Source organism: Rutidosis leptorrhynchoides, chromosome 3, assembly GCF_046630445.1.
Source record: "Rutidosis leptorrhynchoides isolate AG116_Rl617_1_P2 chromosome 3, CSIRO_AGI_Rlap_v1, whole genome shotgun sequence".
Lineage (NCBI taxonomy): Eukaryota > Viridiplantae > Streptophyta > Magnoliopsida > Asterales > Asteraceae > Rutidosis > Rutidosis leptorrhynchoides.
Window position 1 is genome coordinate 80,180,230 of NC_092335.1, and position 19,860 is coordinate 80,200,089.

The 19,860-nt window shown below is 33.3% G+C and overlaps 1 protein-coding gene across 1 annotated transcript; it reads right to left on the reverse strand.

Annotated features, from left to right (window-relative positions):
* Positions 1-11,984: 11,984 nt before the first annotated feature.
* Positions 11,985-13,697, reverse strand: LOC139900133 (uncharacterized). Its single transcript, XM_071882933.1, has 2 exons — positions 13,583-13,697; positions 11,985-13,444 (listed from the first exon to the last, which is right to left on the reverse strand). Exons 1-2 carry the CDS (start codon positions 13,695-13,697, stop codon positions 11,985-11,987), a joined length of 1,575 nt encoding a protein of 524 aa, XP_071739034.1.
* Positions 13,698-19,860: the final 6,163 nt, after the last annotated feature.

Genomic DNA, 19,860 nt, shown 5'->3' on the forward strand with positions numbered 1-19,860 from the left:
AAAGCGCATCATCTAGTCTTAAAGACCAATCTTTGCGATTAGGATTTACGGTTTTTTTCTAAAATTCTTTTTAATTCCCTATTAGATACTTCCACTTGCCCACTTGTTTGGGGATGGTAAGGCGTAGCAATTCGGTGATTTACCCCATAATTCCTTAAAAGTTTAGCAAAATGCGAGTTCTTAAAGTGTGAACCCCCATCACTAATTATGGCCTTAGGTACACCATAACGACAGAAAATATTTTTCTTAACAAACTTTAGGACAACTATGTAGTCATTGGTCCGAGTAGCCTCAGCCTCCACCCATTTGGAGACATAGTTAACGGCTACTAATATATACTCAAACCCAAAAGACGGTGGAAAGGGTCCCATAAAATCTATGCCCCAAACATCAAAAATTTCGCAAACCAAAATTGGGTTCATGGGAATTTCATTACGTTTAAAGATTCCCCCCATTCTTTGACACCTAGCACAATATTTAACATACTCACATGCGTCTTTGAAAAATAGTAGGCCCAAAGAAACCTGAGTCGAGTACTTTGTACCCGGTTTTCTTTACATCGTAGTGTCCTCCACATGCGAAAGTATGATAATGAGCTAGAATATCTTTATGCTCATCTTCCGCCATACATTTCCTTACGCTTTAGTCAGGTCTAATTCGATAAAGAACTGGGTCCTCCCAGAAATAATGCTTAACCTGCGATAAAAAGTAATCCCTCTTGTGCTTGTTCTAATGCTCCGGTATCTTGTTAGTCACCAAATAATTAACAATATGTGTAAACCATGGTACCTGCGCAACACTAAACAAACACTCGTCCGGAAAATTTTCCTGGATCGGTTTAGCAGGGTCAAACGGTGGTGGGGGTATCCTAGATAAATGGTCGGCTACCACATTCTCTATACCCTTTTATCCCTTATTTCCAAATCAAACTCTTGTAGCAACAAAATCCACCTAATTAATCTTGGCTTAGACTCTTTTTTCTCTAGCAAGTGTCTTAGGGCACTATGGTCTGAGAAAACGACTACCTTAGACCCCTAAAAATATGATCTGAATTTGTCTAAGAAAAACACTACTGCTAATAATTCCTTCTCGGATGTGGTATAATTTACTTGGGCATCTGAGAACATTTTACTAGCATAATAGATAACAACCGATTTCCTATCAACTCTTTGACCCAAAACAGCCCCAGCCGCAAAATCACTAGCGTCGCATATAATTTCAAATGGTTTGGTCCAATCAGGCGATTGAAAAATGGGTGCCTCAGTCAACTTACGTTTAAGGGTGTTAAAAGCCTCCATACACTGGTCATCAAAATCAAATGGTGAGTCTTTTAATAACAAATTATACAATGGTTTAGAAATAACGCTAAAATCTTTGATAAACCTACGATAGAAACCCGCATGTCCCAAAAATGACCTCACCCCCTTGACATTAGTCGGCGGAGGTAATGTAGCAATAAGTTGAACTTTTGCCCAATCTACTTCGAATCCCCGTTCAGATACAATGTGTCCCAAAACCACCCCTTCCCTTACCATAAAATGGCTCTTTTCCCAACTAAGGACAAGGTTGGTCTCGGTGCACCTATTTAAAACTTTTTCCAACATATTCAAACACGACTCAAAAGACTTGCCAAATATTGAAAAATCATCCATGAAGATTTTTAAAGACTCGCCTATTAATTCTGAGAAAATACTCATCATACACCTTTGAAAAGTAGCAGGTGCATTACATAAACCAAAAGGCATTCGTCTAAAAGCATAAGTTCCATAAGGACAAGTAAAAGTTGTTTTTTCTTGGTCATTAGGGTGAATAGGTATTTGGTTATATCCCGAATACCCATATAAGAAACAGTAAAATTTCTGACCTGACAACTTTTCGATGATTTGATCAATAAAAGGCAAGGGAAAGTGATCCTTTGAAGTTGCAGCATTCAAATTCCTATAGTTAATTGATGTGGTAGCGTGAGGGTACGAAATAGTATTATTTTTAATACAAAATACTACAAAATATGACACAAGTTTTATTAATTTACGGATGGGATATACCTAAACCTTGCTACAACACTATAGGCAGTGTACCTAATCGTAGAGTAGTGTAGTTTTTAGTAAGTCCGGTTCGTTCCACAGGGAGCTGGTGAAGTTAACGCTATATTATTAAGTTTATTTGTAAATATATATATATAAATAAGTAGTAGTATTATTATAAAATAGGGGTTTTACCGTTTAATGACCGGTTTGTCGATTTTAAGCGTAAAAATAAATGACAAAAATTAAAGTGCGTAAAATAAATTGCGATAAATAAAATGACAGAAAATAAAATTGCGAGTAATAAAATGACAGTAAATAAAGATACGATGAGAAATATAATAAAAGAATTATGCTTATTTAAACTTCCGTAATCATGATGTTTGACGTGTTGATTTTAATTTTATGCCCTTGGGTTAATTGTCCTTTGTCCTGGTTTATTTGATACGTCTATCTGGTTTTTGTCCATAATAGTCCATCGGTCATAAATATAAAGTGCGAGTATCCTCGTCAAATTACCCTTATACCCGAAGTCAAATATTCCAACTGATTAAGGATTTAAACTGTGACGCAGTTATCACTTCTGTCAACAATTACACCAGTTATCACTGTATGTAATCCACCCCTGTTTTAATTAGTTTATGAATATTAATTCATCCACTTGATCAGAATGAATAATCAATTACCCAACCCAATTGATTAATTAAATGATTATAACAGATTCCATATGAACATCACTAAATAGGACAACCATAATCATTATTAATTATTAGGATAATTAATTTGAAGATAGGTTCGACAGACTCCAATGAGTTGTCACTCAATTAGACAATACCCCCCATCTATTAATAGTCAATAATCCAATTTCCACAAGTGTCGGTCTTTTGCCCAAACCTTAATTATGGTCCAAAGTTCAATAACCCAATTTTAGTAATTAGCCCAACATCATGAGTACTTCATTTTAAATAAGCATAATAAAGACTTAGCTACGAGACATTAATGTAAAAAGGTTGAACATAACTTACAATGATTAAAAATAGCGTAGCGTTACACGGACAGAATTTCGACTTACATACTCAAAAGATCTCTATCATAAATCTTATTATTATCATAATTTAAATTTAAAATTAAGATTATTGTTATATCTTATTACATTAACATTATGATAGAGATATAGAATATAGATATTGATATTTGATATAGAAAAATAAGAAAAAGATAGAAAGAAAGAAAAAGATCGTAAAAAATCTCTCCTACTTTGATCGTAAATCATCGATCTTATAGGCGAAATTAGAATTGAAATTTTCATTTACGACCCCTGAACTATGCTCAATTAACAACTTTTTATTATTTAATATTATTCTTATTATGAATTATTTAAATATTATATTTTATTCTTGTGCATAGTTGACTCGTAATTTTTACACCGTTGCGTCGAGCGTTGAGAGTTGGTTCATGTCCTGGTTCCGGATTTTAGAACGTCCTTTCGTACAATTTTATATCTTGTACTTTGCGTTTTGTAACTTGTACTCTTGTCATTTTTAGACGTTCTTCATCAATAAATTGAACCTTTTGAATTGTATCTTGTACATTTGAGCTTTTTGGACGTTTTGGTCTTTCAAATCTTCGTTTTTGTCTTTAAATCTTCATTTTCGAGCGATTTGCGTCTTTCGTCTTCGCACTTATTTATTTAACTATTACAACTAAAAATAAGGAAATTACATTTAAAAACTTTACATATTGGAACGATATTGCTACTAAATATATGTTCATTTGGAACACTATCAAATATCCCCACACTTGAGCGTTGCTTGTCCTCAAGCAATACAGAACTTGAAATAAAAACATACATGAATCACTTTTTTATTCATCACATTTTGTACATCAGTGATTTTGATATAGCGGTATAAACAATGACAATAATGATGGTTAAAGGTGGGTGTGTCATCCACAGTTGCCTTGGGTTTAGGTCAACGACACTTGCAATCAAATAGCCGATTTACTTTCGGTTTCCAAAGCAAAGTGCACATTTGAAAGGCGGTTTACAGTCCCACATGACTATAAAAATTTAGATCCTTTAAGGAAATTGGATCTTTATGAAAACATTTAATCTTTTGAAAATTCAAGCTAGATTTTACCCTAGACAAGTTTTCTGATTTAACCCACCATTGGTGTTGCAAAATATATTTGTGGATCAATATTTTGGCTAAAAACATTTAGGCTCGTGTAATCCACTGCTATCCCGGTATCGGAAAGCACACATCCAGTTTACTTGTTCCGTATATTACCTTTCGATAAACTACCGTCCGGTTGTAAAGGAAAGCGATGAACAAGAAACTGTTAAGGCAATGTCTAATGACATGCATTTGTTCATGGTCTAATTACGTGTCGGATGCTAGTACTATCCTTGGTAGGAGCAATAGTAAAGATCATCCTATGATTTTTCGGTCTGGCACAAGGTCCTGTCTCCGACCATGCTATGCAACCACCGTTCTTACGGTTGACACCCGATTTGGTTCAGGTGACCTAATGAATTCTAGGTGAATTCCTAGGATTTTACGTTCAATGGTAATGAACGCATTGAAAATGGATTTTCAGAAAACAAATCGGTTTGTATTTTTGATCAAAATATTTTCTCGTTCAAGCTCGAGTTTAGATATCATTGAATTCCATGAGTTTGAATTCTCAATCTTTAAGGTCAATCTCTAGGATTGAGTAATATCAGTCTTAAAAGCTGATTTTTAATCTTTAAGGAGATTATCCTTTCTGGGGATCTGATTCATTAGTCTTATCAAGCTAATTTGCACGGTGCCTCCCCATTGTACGAGATAAATCCTTCTCATGGTTAGGATAAATCTGACCACATGGCGACCCTGTTTGATGCTGAGGTCCGTGGATTTCCTGCTGATTTTAGAGATGACTTTTCTAGATTTTTCGTCAACCTACAGCTGGTCTGGACGACAACTTCATGACCTAAATCAAGAAGCGCGTGTCTTTTTCGGAAGACTTTACTTCCTTCAAATGATGGAATTGATTCATCGTGTAGATCCATCTCTTCTTTTCTTTCATCGGATAAAACAGTTGATTATCGTTCAAAACAAAAGTATTTTCAATTGTTTGTACAAAAATATGTGATAGATAGTTTTTAATTGAATAACTTGGTACATTCTCCCCACACTTAGTTTCTTTCTTTGCCTTTTTATTCTCCTTTATTCCATTTTAAATGAATTCAAGCGTTTTAAGTTGTTTCTCAATTTATGTCCTTTTCGAGGTAACGATAATTTTGGTATTAACACCTAGTTTTCATCGTTCATAAATATGTATAAACATGATTTTGAGTTCATTTAGTTGAAAATTTTTCAAATTTTTACAAAATTTGGCAAATAAACCAAGTGTAAACCCGAGAGAATTTATAACCCTTCCCCACACTTGAGATCATGCAATGCCCTCATTTGCATGAAATCAGACTATAATTATAAATTCATGAGGGTGATTAGTGTAGAAAAGTGATTAAAAATACCCAGTTTGTAAACATGTTGTTGTCATATCACATTTGATATTTTGCGTCTTGTCGTCAAAATTAGTAGCTTTTGCTGAACTTAATGCTAGTCTTTGAAAGTGCGCTGTTTTACCCTGTTTTGTACATAACATAAAATACAAACATATATATACATATTTTTAAAGTTTGATATATTATCCCACGTTTAAAAATTAATATAATTTTTTTTTTTTTTTTTTTTTTTTTTTGCATACTTTAGATCAATAAAATTAAATGATAACAAAATTTGTCGCCCCGCCCTCGGGTAAAGCAATTTCGGCTCAACGACCTAGTCTTTAACTCACGACGAATTTTAGAAATCATTTTTTAAACTTAATGAATTAAAGTAAATTTTGTTTTTTAAAAACTTAAATTAAAATGCATATTAATTTCATAAAAAAAAAAACCTACAAAACAAAAATTCAGAATGGAGGGAGAAAACTAGTTCTTTAGTGTCTGCTAGCGGAAAAGACCAATCGGGTTCCATTCTCGGAACTACACGAGAACAGAACAACTAACTCTAGATAGCATTTTCTTTTTAGAACATTTGAATCTCCCCACACTTAGGTAGCCGTGGTGTCGAAATTGTGATTAACTTCATCGTCAATTTCTCTTGGTCCATAATCAACTTGCATATCTGTGACTTTCTCTTTAAGCCATTGGTCGGATTCCTGTGTAATATCCATAATTTCAACTAGCTTCGCCTTTTCTTTAGGCGACAGATTGGATACTAACCGGTTACATAACTTAAAGTTCCCCTTACTTCTAGCATCGATAGCCCGTTTGTAAAGTTTCTTCATTGAACTGTTAATAACGGGGTCATCTAATTTCGTATCAACAACGGGGTTCTTTGTTATCATGTCATCCTTAGGTGTTACTTCATTTTCCCCACACTTAGGCGTTTCATTATTGTTTAGCACTACCGTTGGAGTTGGTAAAACAACATGGTTATTACCAATCGTTTTTACTGGTTCAACGGTTTTGGTTGGTGGAGATTTAGACTTTCGAATCATAAAGGTGATCGATTTGTCACCACTTTTAAGTGTCATCTTACCATTTCCTACATCAAATAACGCCCCGGTGGACGCAAAGAATGGTCGACCTAAAATTAGAGGAATGTTTGGGTCCTCTTCTATGTCAATGACAATAAATTCGACTAGAAAGGTTAAATTACCTACTTGAACGGGTAGGTTGTCAGCAATTCCAACTGGGTGCTTAATGGTTTGATCAAAGAGTCGAACACTCATATCCGTTGGACTTAACTCAGCTACACCTAATCTCTTATATAATGAAAGAGGCATAACACTTACACTTGCACCTAAATCTGCTAGTGCATCATACATGACACAATCACTAAGTAGACAAGGAACAATAAATTCACCCGGATCACCTACCCTAGGTGGAGGTTTTGGTGGAACTGTCTTCACCGGGTTTATATTTACGGCTTTTGTTTCTTGCACTTTCTTATTCTTTTTCTTCTTCTTCTTTCCAGAGGTATCACAATCTTTATTACCTATCACTTGCTCATACTCAACTCCTTTTCTTGGAAACGGGATGGGTGGTTTGTATGGTGCCACCACTGGCTTTACATACTCGGGTGGTGGTGGTGTAACTTCTTCATTGTTACTCTCATCTAAAACCTTCCCATCTTCTGGAACTGGTTTTTCAGAATTCGTTGACACCATATTAACATTCTCTTTCCGAGGATTTACTTCAGTATTACTCGGTAGCTTTCCTTGTTCCCTCTCACTCATCATGCTAGCAAGAGTACCTACGTGTTTTTCTAGATTCAAAATGGAAGCTTGTTGAGTTCTTAATGACTGATCAAACCTCTCGTTCGTTTGGGTTTGAGATGTAATGAATTGTGTTTGAGATTCAATCAGCTTTGCCATCATTTCTTCTAGATTTGGCTTTTTCTCTTCGGGTTGTTGTGGTGGTTTATACAAGCTAGGTCTTTGTTGATTGAAAGTGTTGTTTTGAGTTGGTTGGTTATTCGGACCTTGTTGGTTATACCAGTTATTTTCGGGTCCTTTTGGATTGTAAAGAATGTTTTGATTTCGATTTAAGTTTAGCCTTGGCGGTTGATAATTATTTTGATAATTATTTCCCGGCCTTTGGTTCATATAGGAAACATTCTCTCGTTGTTCCATCGTTGGTTCAATGTGACAATCTTTCAATAAGTGTGGTCCACCGCATTGCTCACAACTGATTCGTATTGCGTGAATATCTTTATTCATCTTTTCCATTCGTCTTTCGAAAGCATCTATTTTTGCGGAAACGGAATCAAAGTCAGGGCTAGAATCGGCTCTAGCCGCTTTAGATGATCGAAAGATATCTTTTTCTTGGTGCCACTCATGCGAGTGGGAGGCTGTGTTATCAATAATTTTGTAAGCTTCAGTTGCGGTTTTCTTCATAATGGATCCACCAGCGGTTATGTCGATGTCTTTTCGTGTGGCGATGTCTACGCCTTTATAGAAGATTTGTACTATTTGAAAAGTATCTAATCCGTGTTGAGGACATCCTCTCAACATCCTTCCGAATCTTGTCCACGCCTCATATAATGTTTCATTTGGATTTTGCGCGAACGTAACAATTTCTCCTTGAAGTCTCACGGCTTTAGATGCCGGAAAGAATCTTTTAAGAAATTTCTCAACTAAAACATCCCATGTGTCAATCGCCCCTTCAAGTAACGATTCTAACCAATCTTTGGCTTCTCCCTTTAAAGTCCAGGGAAACAACATGAGATAGATCTGTTCATCCTCCACTTCTCGGATTTTGAATAGTGTACAAATTCTTTTAAACGTACGAAGGTGTTCGTTTGGGTCTTCATTCGGCGTACCACTATATTGGCACTGATTAGTTACCATGTGTAGAATTTGTCCTTTAATTTCATAATCTGGAGCATTAACTTCTGGTTTAATAATGGCGTGACCTTGGCCAGTGCGCTTAGCTCTCATTCGTTCTTCCATACTTAGAGGTTCTAGATTTTCCATGATTGGATTTGTTGTATCCGAATCACTAGAGGATTCTGATTTAATGGTTTCTTTCCTCAACAATCTCTGTTTGAATGATTGGTGGTTCCGGAGGAAAGTTTAATGGTTCGGGATCTACAAACCGTTCCTGAATATTCTCCGGATTCTCAATTGTGAGGTTTGTTTCAAAAACTGGATTATCGGAAATTTGAGTTTGAGGATTTGGTCGACTTGATGACGATTCTAAAGAAAAATCAACGGCGGCGATATTCGTTAAACGATGTCTTGATCGAGTTACAGGTGGTGAACGTATGACCGGCGGCGAACGTCTTGCTCGGTGCATTCACTGAATATCCTATTAGTTTTTAAAAAGGAAAGAAAAATTATAATAAGTTATCCAACCAATAGACTTTTCTGATTTTGCCCACGTTTCGAATAGCCAAAAGATGCAGCAGAGGGGCAGGATTCGTTTGGTCTCAATATAATTGAGGACTGTTTGGCTCCAATAACCCGGTCCACGTACAAATCCAACTATTACTACGAACCAGAAAATTTTGATGTCTATCAATTTAACCACTTAAAATAAATTTTCGTAATTTTAAGAAATTTAGAGAAGAAGTAGAAAAAAATTCTAAGTCCTAAAAACTAGAATGGCGAGAAATAAGAAAGAAATAGATTGCGCGTCGAAAAATGTCGAAAAATAAAAGGTCGAAAAATAGGCGTCGAAAAATAAAAATAAGAAAGTAGTGCGAAATACGGCGTCGTAAAATTCTAAAGCACCTAAAACTTAGTCTAAGGAATAAGCACTTAAGGGATTTTACGGCAAAGCCTAAAAATTCTAGAAGTAAAAATAACTATGGCAAAACTAAACTTAATACTAAAAGTTGCGACTATAGTCTAAAAATCTAAAGGTAATAAAACTAAAAAAAAACATTTTTTTTTATAGACAAAATTTTAAAAATATATATATATTTTTTTTAATAATTTTTTTTTTTTTTTTTTTTTTTTACGTTTTTTTTTTTTTTTTTTTTACGTTTTTGTTTTTTTTTTTTTTTTTTTTACGTTTTTTTTTTTACAATTTTTTAAAAAAAAAAACGATTTTTTTTTTTTTTTTTTAAAAACGATTTTTTTTTTTTTTTTTTTTTTTTTTTAAAAAACGATTTTTTTTTACAAATTAATAATTTTTTTATAATTATAATTTTTTTTAAAACTTTTTTTTTTTTAATTCATTTACTATTCATGAATAGTAAATGAAAATAAATTAATTAATTTACTATTCACATGAAAGCGACATGATAGCAATTATTAATTATAAGTTACATAATATACCCCTGAAGTATTTAATAAATACGACTTTTTTTTTTAAAATTTACGTAAATTTTTTATTCTTAAATATTTTTATATTATTATATTCTATTTCAATATTATTATATTATTATATTCTATTTCAATATTATTATATTATTATATTTTATTTCAATATTATTATAATTAAAAATATAGCGTTTTAGCGCTCCCCGGCAGCGGCGCCAAAAACTTGATGTGGTAGCGTGAGGGTACGAAATAGTATTATTTTTAATACAAAATACTACAAAATATGACACAAGTTTTATTAATTTACGGATGGGATATACCTAAACCTTGCTACAACACTATAGGCAGTGTACCTAATCGTAGAGTAGTGTAGTTTTTAGTAAGTCCGGTTCGTTCCACAGGGAGCTGGTGAAGTTAACGCTATATTATTAAGTTTATTTGTAAATATATATATATAAATAAGTAGTAGTATTATTATAAAATAGGGGTTTTACCGTTTAATGACCGGTTTGTCGATTTTAAGCGTAAAAATAAATGACAAAAATTAAAGTGCGTAAAATAAATTGCGATAAATAAAATGACAGAAAATAAAATTGCGAGTAATAAAATGACAGTAAATAAAGATACGATGAGAAATATAATAAAAGAATTATGCTTATTTAAACTTCCGTAATCATGATGTTTGACGTGTTGATTTTAATTTTATGCCCTTGGGTTAATTGTCCTTTGTCCTGGTTTATTTGATACGTCTATCTGGTTTTTGTCCATAATAGTCCATCGGTCATAAATATAAAGTGCGAGTATCCTCGTCAAATTACCCTTATACCCGAAGTCAAATATTCCAACTGATTAAGGATTTAAACTGTGACGCAGTTATCACTTCTGTCAACAATTACACCAGTTATCACTGTATGTAATCCACCCCTGTTTTAATTAGTTTATGAATATTAATTCATCCACTTGATCAGAATGAATAATCAATTACCCAACCCAATTGATTAATTAAATGATTATAACAGATTCCATATGAACATCACTAAATAGGACAACCATAATCATTATTAATTATTAGGATAATTAATTTGAAGATAGGTTCGACAGACTCCAATGAGTTGTCACTCAATTAGACAATACCCCCCATCTATTAATAGTCAATAATCCAATTTCCACAAGTGTCGGTCTTTTGCCCAAACCTTAATTATGGTCCAAAGTTCAATAACCCAATTTTAGTAATTAGCCCAACATCATGAGTACTTCATTTTAAATAAGCATAATAAAGACTTAGCTACGAGACATTAATGTAAAAAGGTTGAACATAACTTACAATGATTAAAAATAGCGTAGCGTTACACGGACAGAATTTCGACTTACATACTCAAAAGATCTCTATCATAAATCTTATTATTATCATAATTTAAATTTAAAATTAAGATTATTGTTATATCTTATTACATTAACATTATGATAGAGATATAGAATATAGATATTGATATTTGATATAGAAAAATAAGAAAAAGATAGAAAGAAAGAAAAAGATCGTAAAAAATCTCTCCTACTTTGATCGTAAATCATCGATCTTATAGGCGAAATTAGAATTGAAATTTTCATTTACGACCCCTGAACTATGCTCAATTAACAACTTTTTATTATTTAATATTATTCTTATTATGAATTATTTAAATATTATATTTTATTCTTGTGCATAGTTGACTCGTAATTTTTACACCGTTGCGTCGAGCGTTGAGAGTTGGTTCATGTCCTGGTTCCGGATTTTAGAACGTCCTTTCGTACAATTTTATATCTTGTACTTTGCGTTTTGTAACTTGTACTCTTGTCATTTTTAGACGTTCTTCATCAATAAATTGAACCTTTTGAATTGTATCTTGTACATTTGAGCTTTTTGGACGTTTTGGTCTTTCAAATCTTCGTTTTTGTCTTTAAATCTTCATTTTCGAGCGATTTGCGTCTTTCGTCTTCGCACTTATTTATTTAACTATTACAACTAAAAATAAGGAAATTACATTTAAAAACTTTACATATTGGAACGATATTGCTACTAAATATATGTTCATTTGGAACACTATCATTAATACATACCCACCAACCCATCACAGGACGGGTTGTAATCTTTTCTCCTTATTCCGTTTCCATTACCGTGATCCCAGCTTTCTTTGGCACTGTTTGCGTGGGGTTTACCCACTGACTATCTGATATAGGGAAAATAATCCCCGCATCTAACCACTTGAGAACTTCCTTCTTTACAACTTCCTGCATATTAGGGTTTAACTTGCGTTGCGTATCACGAGCAGGTTTAACCTCCGGATCTGTAACTATCCTATGCATACACACTGAGGGACTTATCCCTTTAAAATCAGCTATAGTCCATCCCACCGCAGCCTTGTACTTATGAAGTACTTCCATTAAAGCTTTTTCCTGCACACCTGTCAAATCTGAAGCAATAATAACTGGCAAAGTGCCTTTAGTACCTAAAAATGCATACTTCAAATGAGAAGGTAAGGGTTTTAGCTCAAGGGTCGGTGGTGACTCTAGTGAAGGTCTCATATTAGTATCAATGGATTTTGGTAGTGGCTCATATTTATGAGTCCACAGTGGCAACCTAGCATCCATTGTACTTGCTACTGCTAATTCGACTGCCTTAACCTCTTCACATTCAACATCCTCTTCATCACCTAAGCAAAATATTTCTACTGGGTCTTTGGTTATTAGGTGAGAGGTATGTTTTTCCACTAGCTCATCAATTACATCTACCTGATAGCATTCATGGACATTTGGGGCGTGAAGAGAATTAAAGATATTAATCCTCATCTTGCGATTCCCGAATGATATGTCCATGGAACCCGTTCGACAATTAATGTGAGCAATTATGGTGGCTAAAAACGGGCATCCCAAGATTATAGTGGGTTGGGCATCTCTATTCCTAGGTTCAATATCCATTACAACAAAGTCAACTGGGTAATAGAAATCCTCCACTTTTACTATCACATCTTCTAATATCCCCCTAGGCGTTTTGATTGATTGGTCCGCTAGTTGAATAATTATGTCGGTTCTTTTCATTAATCCCAATTCAAAGCGGTCAACTAGACAAAAAGGTAAAATATTGATGCTAGCTCCTAGGTCCAATAACGCCTTTTTCACATTCACGTTTCCTACAGTCACCGCTATCAATGGAGTCCCCGGGTCCTTAAATTTAGGTGGGAGTGTGCCCGAAACAACCGCACTTAGATGCTCGGTTAGCTCCACCTTTTTGGGTAAAGTCGCCCTTTGCTTCCTCTTTTGAGTGCAAAGGTCCTTTAAAAATTTAGCATAAGACGGGACTTGCCTAATAGCATCGAGAAGGGGTAAATTTATCTTAACCTGTTTAAATGTTTCCCACATGTCCTCTGGTCGTGGTCCCTTTTTCCCATAAGGTAATTGGTTTGGGGACTCTAAGGCCTTGGGAAATTGAACAGTTTTTGATTTCGTCTCCGGTTTCCCGGTCTCATTAACGATTGGTTCGTTATTTTTCACCCCCTTCCCATGGTTATCATCTTCACTTACCTCTTCCTCATCAAGAACAATAGGAGACTTACTTGACTCTTATTGCACTACCTCTTTTTCACCAACCTTATTGTCATACTTCTTTCCACTTCTCAAGGTGCCTACCATGTTAACACTATGCCCTTTTCCCTAATTCTTATGATTCAGATTTAGAACCGTGTAGCTTGGGATTGTACCTGGTTCCCTATTTCCCTTACTTTCTGCTACATTACCAATCTCCTTAGCCAATGCACCAATCGACTTATTTTGCACTTCCATCATTTTTCGCATTTCGGAGATAAACGCATCCATCTTGGCATCCGAGCTAGATGGTTGACTGGGTAGAGTACTGTTTTGATTTTAATTTTGGTTTTGGCCTTGATTTTGGTAATTGTTTTGGTTTTGGTTTCGGTTGTTGGGGTAAGGATTTTGATAGTTTCTTTGATAGTTGCCTTGGTTCTGAAAGTTACCCTGGTTTTGAAAGTTGTTTTGTGGTCTTGGTTGGTTCCCTTGGTTAGCATTTAGAGCATTGTTATTGCTCCAACTGAAATTAGGATGGTTTCTCCAACCAGGATTATACGTGTTGGAGTATGGATCAATCTCCGTCCCTGAACCTCGTTAACTTGTTCCTCCACTATTTATTGATTTATCGGTAGAATCCCATTTCTACATCCGTATGCAAAGTGAGAAGGATCTTCAAAAATCTCACAAACTTCCTGAATTTGCGAAACATTACAAGCAAGACCCTGGTTTGGGTTGTTAAATATAAGCATTTTCAAATCATCTAATTCTTGCTCTAAGTTCCTAGATGAACCACCCGAGTCGGAGACATGATTCACTCGGGAGGTACTAGGTTGTTTACGATTAATGGAAGCTTGGGTTTTGAACCCTTGCTTAACTGTTCAAAGAACGTCCATTCGTCCTCACTAGATCGAGTTAAAAACGCCCCACCACTAGCCGCCAAAAGAAATTGCCTGTTTTGGGAATCCAAACTATCATAGAAAACTTTAACCAATTCCCACTTTGGTATTTCGTGGTGTGGGCAAGTAACTCCTTCAGACGCTCGTACGCTATAACGACCCTCATTTTTCCATTCTATATTTTTCCTTATTAAATGCCCAACAATATAATTAAACGTAATGATTAAACTTTAATCGATAATTGTTAAGCGTTAAGAACTATAAAATATAATAATTAACTTTGTGTAATAATTAATAAAAAGATAAAAATAATGAGCTTATTAACCTTCGTGAACAAATAAATAACTTTAAAACTTGTGTACTTAAAATAATTAAACTTGGATAATTGAGGAACCATTTAAGCTAAATTAAAGTACAAGGTTTAAAGTGAAAAATCCCAAAAGTCATCCCTTAAAAAGCCCTAGCCGTTTTTAAAAAAATAATAATAAATGAAATGACCAAATTGCCCCTCTAATTTTCGGCTTCCTTAACCCCCTCTTCAAGCCAACTTGTTCCCTAAGTAAACCTAACCCTAACCCTAATTCTAGAATTTTCCTAACACTCCTATAAATAGAGGCATAAGCTAAACCTTTTCTTTGTACCAAATCACAAACACAATTCTCTCTCAAGTCTCTTTCCCATCTCTCCCAATTTTCGGCCAAAGAAGTCGAAGCCACCACCACCACCATCAAATCCACCACCACCTTCAAGGGTTTTCAAGCAATCTTCATCGTGTTCTTCGCGTTCTTCAAAGTTCTTCAACGATCTTCAAAGGTGTTCTTCGAATCTTCAAGGTTTTGATCTTCAATCTTCAAGTGTTTCATCTTTTCTTTGTTAATCATTTTCGAATCTTCAAGGTATAACATAAACCCTAAAACTTATTTATATAATTCTTGATCTTTGTTTCAATTCATATTCATGTTACAAACTTGTTAATTCATAAACATATACAATATACACATGTACACACATAGATCTATATATGCATGAAAGAAAAAAAAAATTATGTATGTATATGTGTCGACCAAAAAAAAAGAAAGATATGGGTGTTTGATCTTTAAACCCTAGGAGATTAGATAAAAGATTTGTTTGTGTTTAATTAAGGAAACACAATATAAATATATATACATATACATAAATCGATACATATATATATACATATATATATATATATATATATATATATATATATATATATATATATATATATATATATATATATATATATATATATATATATATATATATGTAGGGCCGAAATATATAAAAAAATAAAATAAAAATATTAATTATATATATACATATATACGATTTATATATACATATACATATTAAAACCCTAATTTATTAAAACCCTAATTAATTAAACCTAAACTCTAGGACATTAATTAAACCCTAATCATTAAATACTACTTTAATTATTTAACCCTAATTAATTAATGAAACCCTAATACTACTATATACTACTAACATATACACTTATACTATTATTAACACATATACTATAGTACTTATATTATAACACATAAAAACATTTTGGATATGAATTAGATATATATAGATCTTCGAACTTTCTTGACGAATGGTGTCGACGAAACTCTAGGAGGAAGGGTTTGGATTTCCGATTTAAAGGGTCCTATAGCTCAAGCCCCTAGACCTGAAATGGCCATTCGAAGGGAAATGGGTGATTGGAAGTATATCTAATATGGCAAATATCCTAAAATGGAAACACTTTTAAAATAGAAACTTTTTAATTATAAACTTACTAAAATGAGAAACTTACTAAAAATGGAAACTTTCTAAAAGTAGAAACTTACTAGGAATGGAAACTTAGTAACACGAACTATACTTAAAACACTTTTATACTTAAACTTAAACTTAGGCAAAACACTTAACTACTCTTAAATATCAATAGGTTGACTTTCTGCTCATTCATCCAACTTTCTATTTCGAGGAATAACCATCTCTCTCTATTTACTAAGGTGAATTCATAGCCCCACTTTATAATGTGCACAACTTATTTAACTTTTATTGGGGTGAGACACATGCTGTTTTTACTATTTACAATTTAGACACGAGTACCAACTGCTAAACTATGCTATACCCGACTATGTCCGACTAATTCCCTACAGTGATATTTTTAATTGCTCGTTGAATGCATGCTTAATTATTGGGGGTAGGCCTATCGGGAGTAACGTCCCCGATACATTTGACCAAATCATTGTATTACTTAATAATGTAATTAAACCGACAAGTATATACACAACTTGTCTTTGGGGCAACTTGAACGTTTAGTCTAAATATCACGAATTGGCATAACTTTTTGATCCCTCCGAGATAAACTTTATAAACTAAATCTTGTGGTCTAAAACAACGGTCAAACTTATTTGTTAAACCTATGAACTTCACTCAACCTTTTTGGTTGACACTTTAGCATGTTTTGTCTCAGGTGCTGATTGATCGAGCTTATTTACTTACTGCTTATGTGATGCTACTTGGACATAGGATCAATGAAATGTCCCGTTCTTATTGATTAAAAACGTTCCATATTAATTGATTTCGTTGCGAGGTTTTGACCTCTATATGAGACATTTTTCAAAGACTGCATTCATTTTTAAAACAAACCATAACCTTTATTTCATAAATAAAGGTTTAAAAAGCTTTATGTAGATTATCAAATAATGATAATCTAAAATATCCTGTTTACACACGACCATTACATAATGGTTTACAATACAAATATGTTACATCGAAATCAGTTTCTTGAATGCAGTTTTTACACAATATCATACAAACATGGACTCCAAATCTTGTCCTTATTTTAGTATGGAATAGCAGAAGCTCTTAGTATTCACCTGAGAATAAACATGCTTTAAACGTCAACAAAAATGTTGGTGAGTTATAGGTTTAACCTATATATATCAAATCGTAACAATAGACCACAAGATTTCATATTTCAATACACATCCCATACATAGAGATAAAAATCATTCATATGGTGAACACCTGGTAACCAACATTAACAAGATGCATATATAAGAATATCCCCATCATTCCGGGACACCCTTCGGATATGATATAAATTTCGAAGTACTAAAGCATCCGGTACTTTGGATGAGGTTTGTTAGGCCCAATAGATCTATCTTTAGGATTCGCGTCAATTAGGGTGTCTGTTCCCTAATTCTTAGATTACCAGACTTAATAAAAAGGGGCATATTCGATTTCGATAATTCAACCATAGAATGTAGTTTCACGTACTGGTGTCTATTTTGTAAATCATTTATAAAACCTGCATGTATTCTCATCCCAAAAATATTAGATTTTAAAAGTGGGACTATAACTCACTTTCACAGATTTTTACTTCGTCAGGAAGTAAGACTTGGCCACTGGTTGATTCACGAACCTATAACAATATATACATATATATCAAAGTATGTTCAAAATATATTTACAATATTTTTAATACATTTTGATGTTTTAAGTTTATTAAGTCAGCTGTCCTCGTTAGTAACCTACAACTAGTTGTCCACAGTTAGATGTACAGAAATAAATCGATAAATATTATCTTGAATCAATCCACGACCCAGTGTATATGTATCTCAGTATTGATCACAACTCAAACTATATATATATTTTGGAATCAACCTCAACCCTGTATAGCTAACTCCAACATTCACATATAGAGTGTCTATGGTTGTTCCGCAATATATATATATAGATGGGTCGACATGATAGGTCGAAACATTGTATACGTGTCTATGGTATCTCAAGATTACATAATATACAATATAAGTTGATTAGGTTATGGTTGGAATAGATTTGTTACCAATTTTCACGTAGCTAAAATGAGTAGTTTTTACCAATTTTGTTTTGCTCGCCATTTCTTTGTTTCTAATCCGTTTTGAGTGATTTAAGCGGCCACGGTTTCGTATTGAACTTAACTTTATGAAACCAAACAGAAAAGTTATAGGTTTATAGTACAAAATACAAGTTACAAGTTGTTTTTGAAAGATGTAGTCATTTCCGTCGAAAGAACGACATCTTGATGACTGTTTTGAAAAACATACTTTCACTTTGAGTTTTACCATGATTTTTGGATATGGTTTCATGTTCATAAGAAAAATCATTTTTCCAGAAGTATAGCTTTTAAATCAAAGTTTTTCATAGTTTTTAATTATCCAAACCAAAACAGCCCCCGGTTGTAACTACAACGGCGTAAATCCGGTTTTATGGTGTTTATCGTGTTTCCGGGTTTTAAATCATTAAGTTAGCATATCATATAGATATAGATCATGTGTTTAGTTGATTTTAAAAGTCTAGTTAGAAGGATTAACTTTATTTGCGAACAAGTTTAGAATTAACTAAACTATGTTCTAGTGATTACAAGTTTATAACGTTGAATAACACTGCTTTTTATGTATGAATCGAATGATGTTATGAACATCATTACTACCTAAAGTTCCTTGGATAAACCTACTGGAAATGAGAAAAATGGATCTAGCTTCAAAGGATCCTTGGATGGGTTGAAAGTTCTTGAAGCAGAATCATGACACGAAAACAATTTCAAGTAAGATTTCCACTCGAAATAAGATTGTTATAGTTATAGAAATTGAATTAAAGTTTGAATATGATTATTACCTTGTATTAGAAAGATAACCTACTGTAAGTAACAAAGGTTTCTTGATCTTGGATGATTACTTGGAATGGATTTAGAAAACTTGGAAGTAAACTTGCAATCTTGGAAGTATTCTTGATTTTATGAAACTAGAACTTTTGGAATTTATGAAGAACACTTAGAACTTGAAGATAGAACTTGAGAGAGATCAATTAGATGAAGAAAATTGAAGAATGAAAGTGTTTGTAGGTGTTTTTGGTCGTTGGTGTATGGATTAGATATAAAGGATATGTAATTTTGTTTTCATGTAAATAAGTCATGAATGATTACTCATATTTTTGTAATTTTATGAGATATTTCATGCTAATTGCCAAATGAAGGTTCTCACATGTGTTAGGTGACTCAAATGGGCTGCTAATAGCTGATAATTGGAGTGTATATACCAATAGTACATACATCTAAAAGCTGTGTATTGTACGAGTACGAATACGGGTGCATACGAGTAGAATTGTTGATGAAACTGAACGAGGACGTAATTGTAAGCATTTTTGTTAAGTAGAAGTATTTTGATAAGTGTCTTGAAGTCTTTCAAAAGTGTATGAATACATATTAAAACACTACATGTATATACATTTTAACTGAGTCGTTAAGTCATCGTTAGTCGTTACATGTAAGTGTTGTTTTGAAACCTTTAGGTTAACGATCTTGTTAAATGTTGTTAACCCAATATTTATAATATCAAAAGAGATTTTAAATTATTATATTATCATGATATTATGATGTACGAATATCTCTTAATATGATATATATACATTAAATGCCGTTACAACGATAATCGTTACATATATGTCTCGTTTCAAAATCATTAAGTTAGTAGTCTTGTTTTTACATATGTAGTTCA

Bases quoted from the DNA above. Each gene is read 5' to 3' on its own strand.
- LOC139900133 (XM_071882933.1), bottom strand. From the start codon at position 13,697: ATGGATGCGTTTATCTCCGAAATGCGAAAAATGATGGAAGTGCAAAAT. The intron at 13,445-13,582 runs GTACAATCCCAA...TAGTGCAATAAG, and splicing joins TAAGGGAAATAGGGAACCAG to AGTCAAGTAAGTCTCCTATT.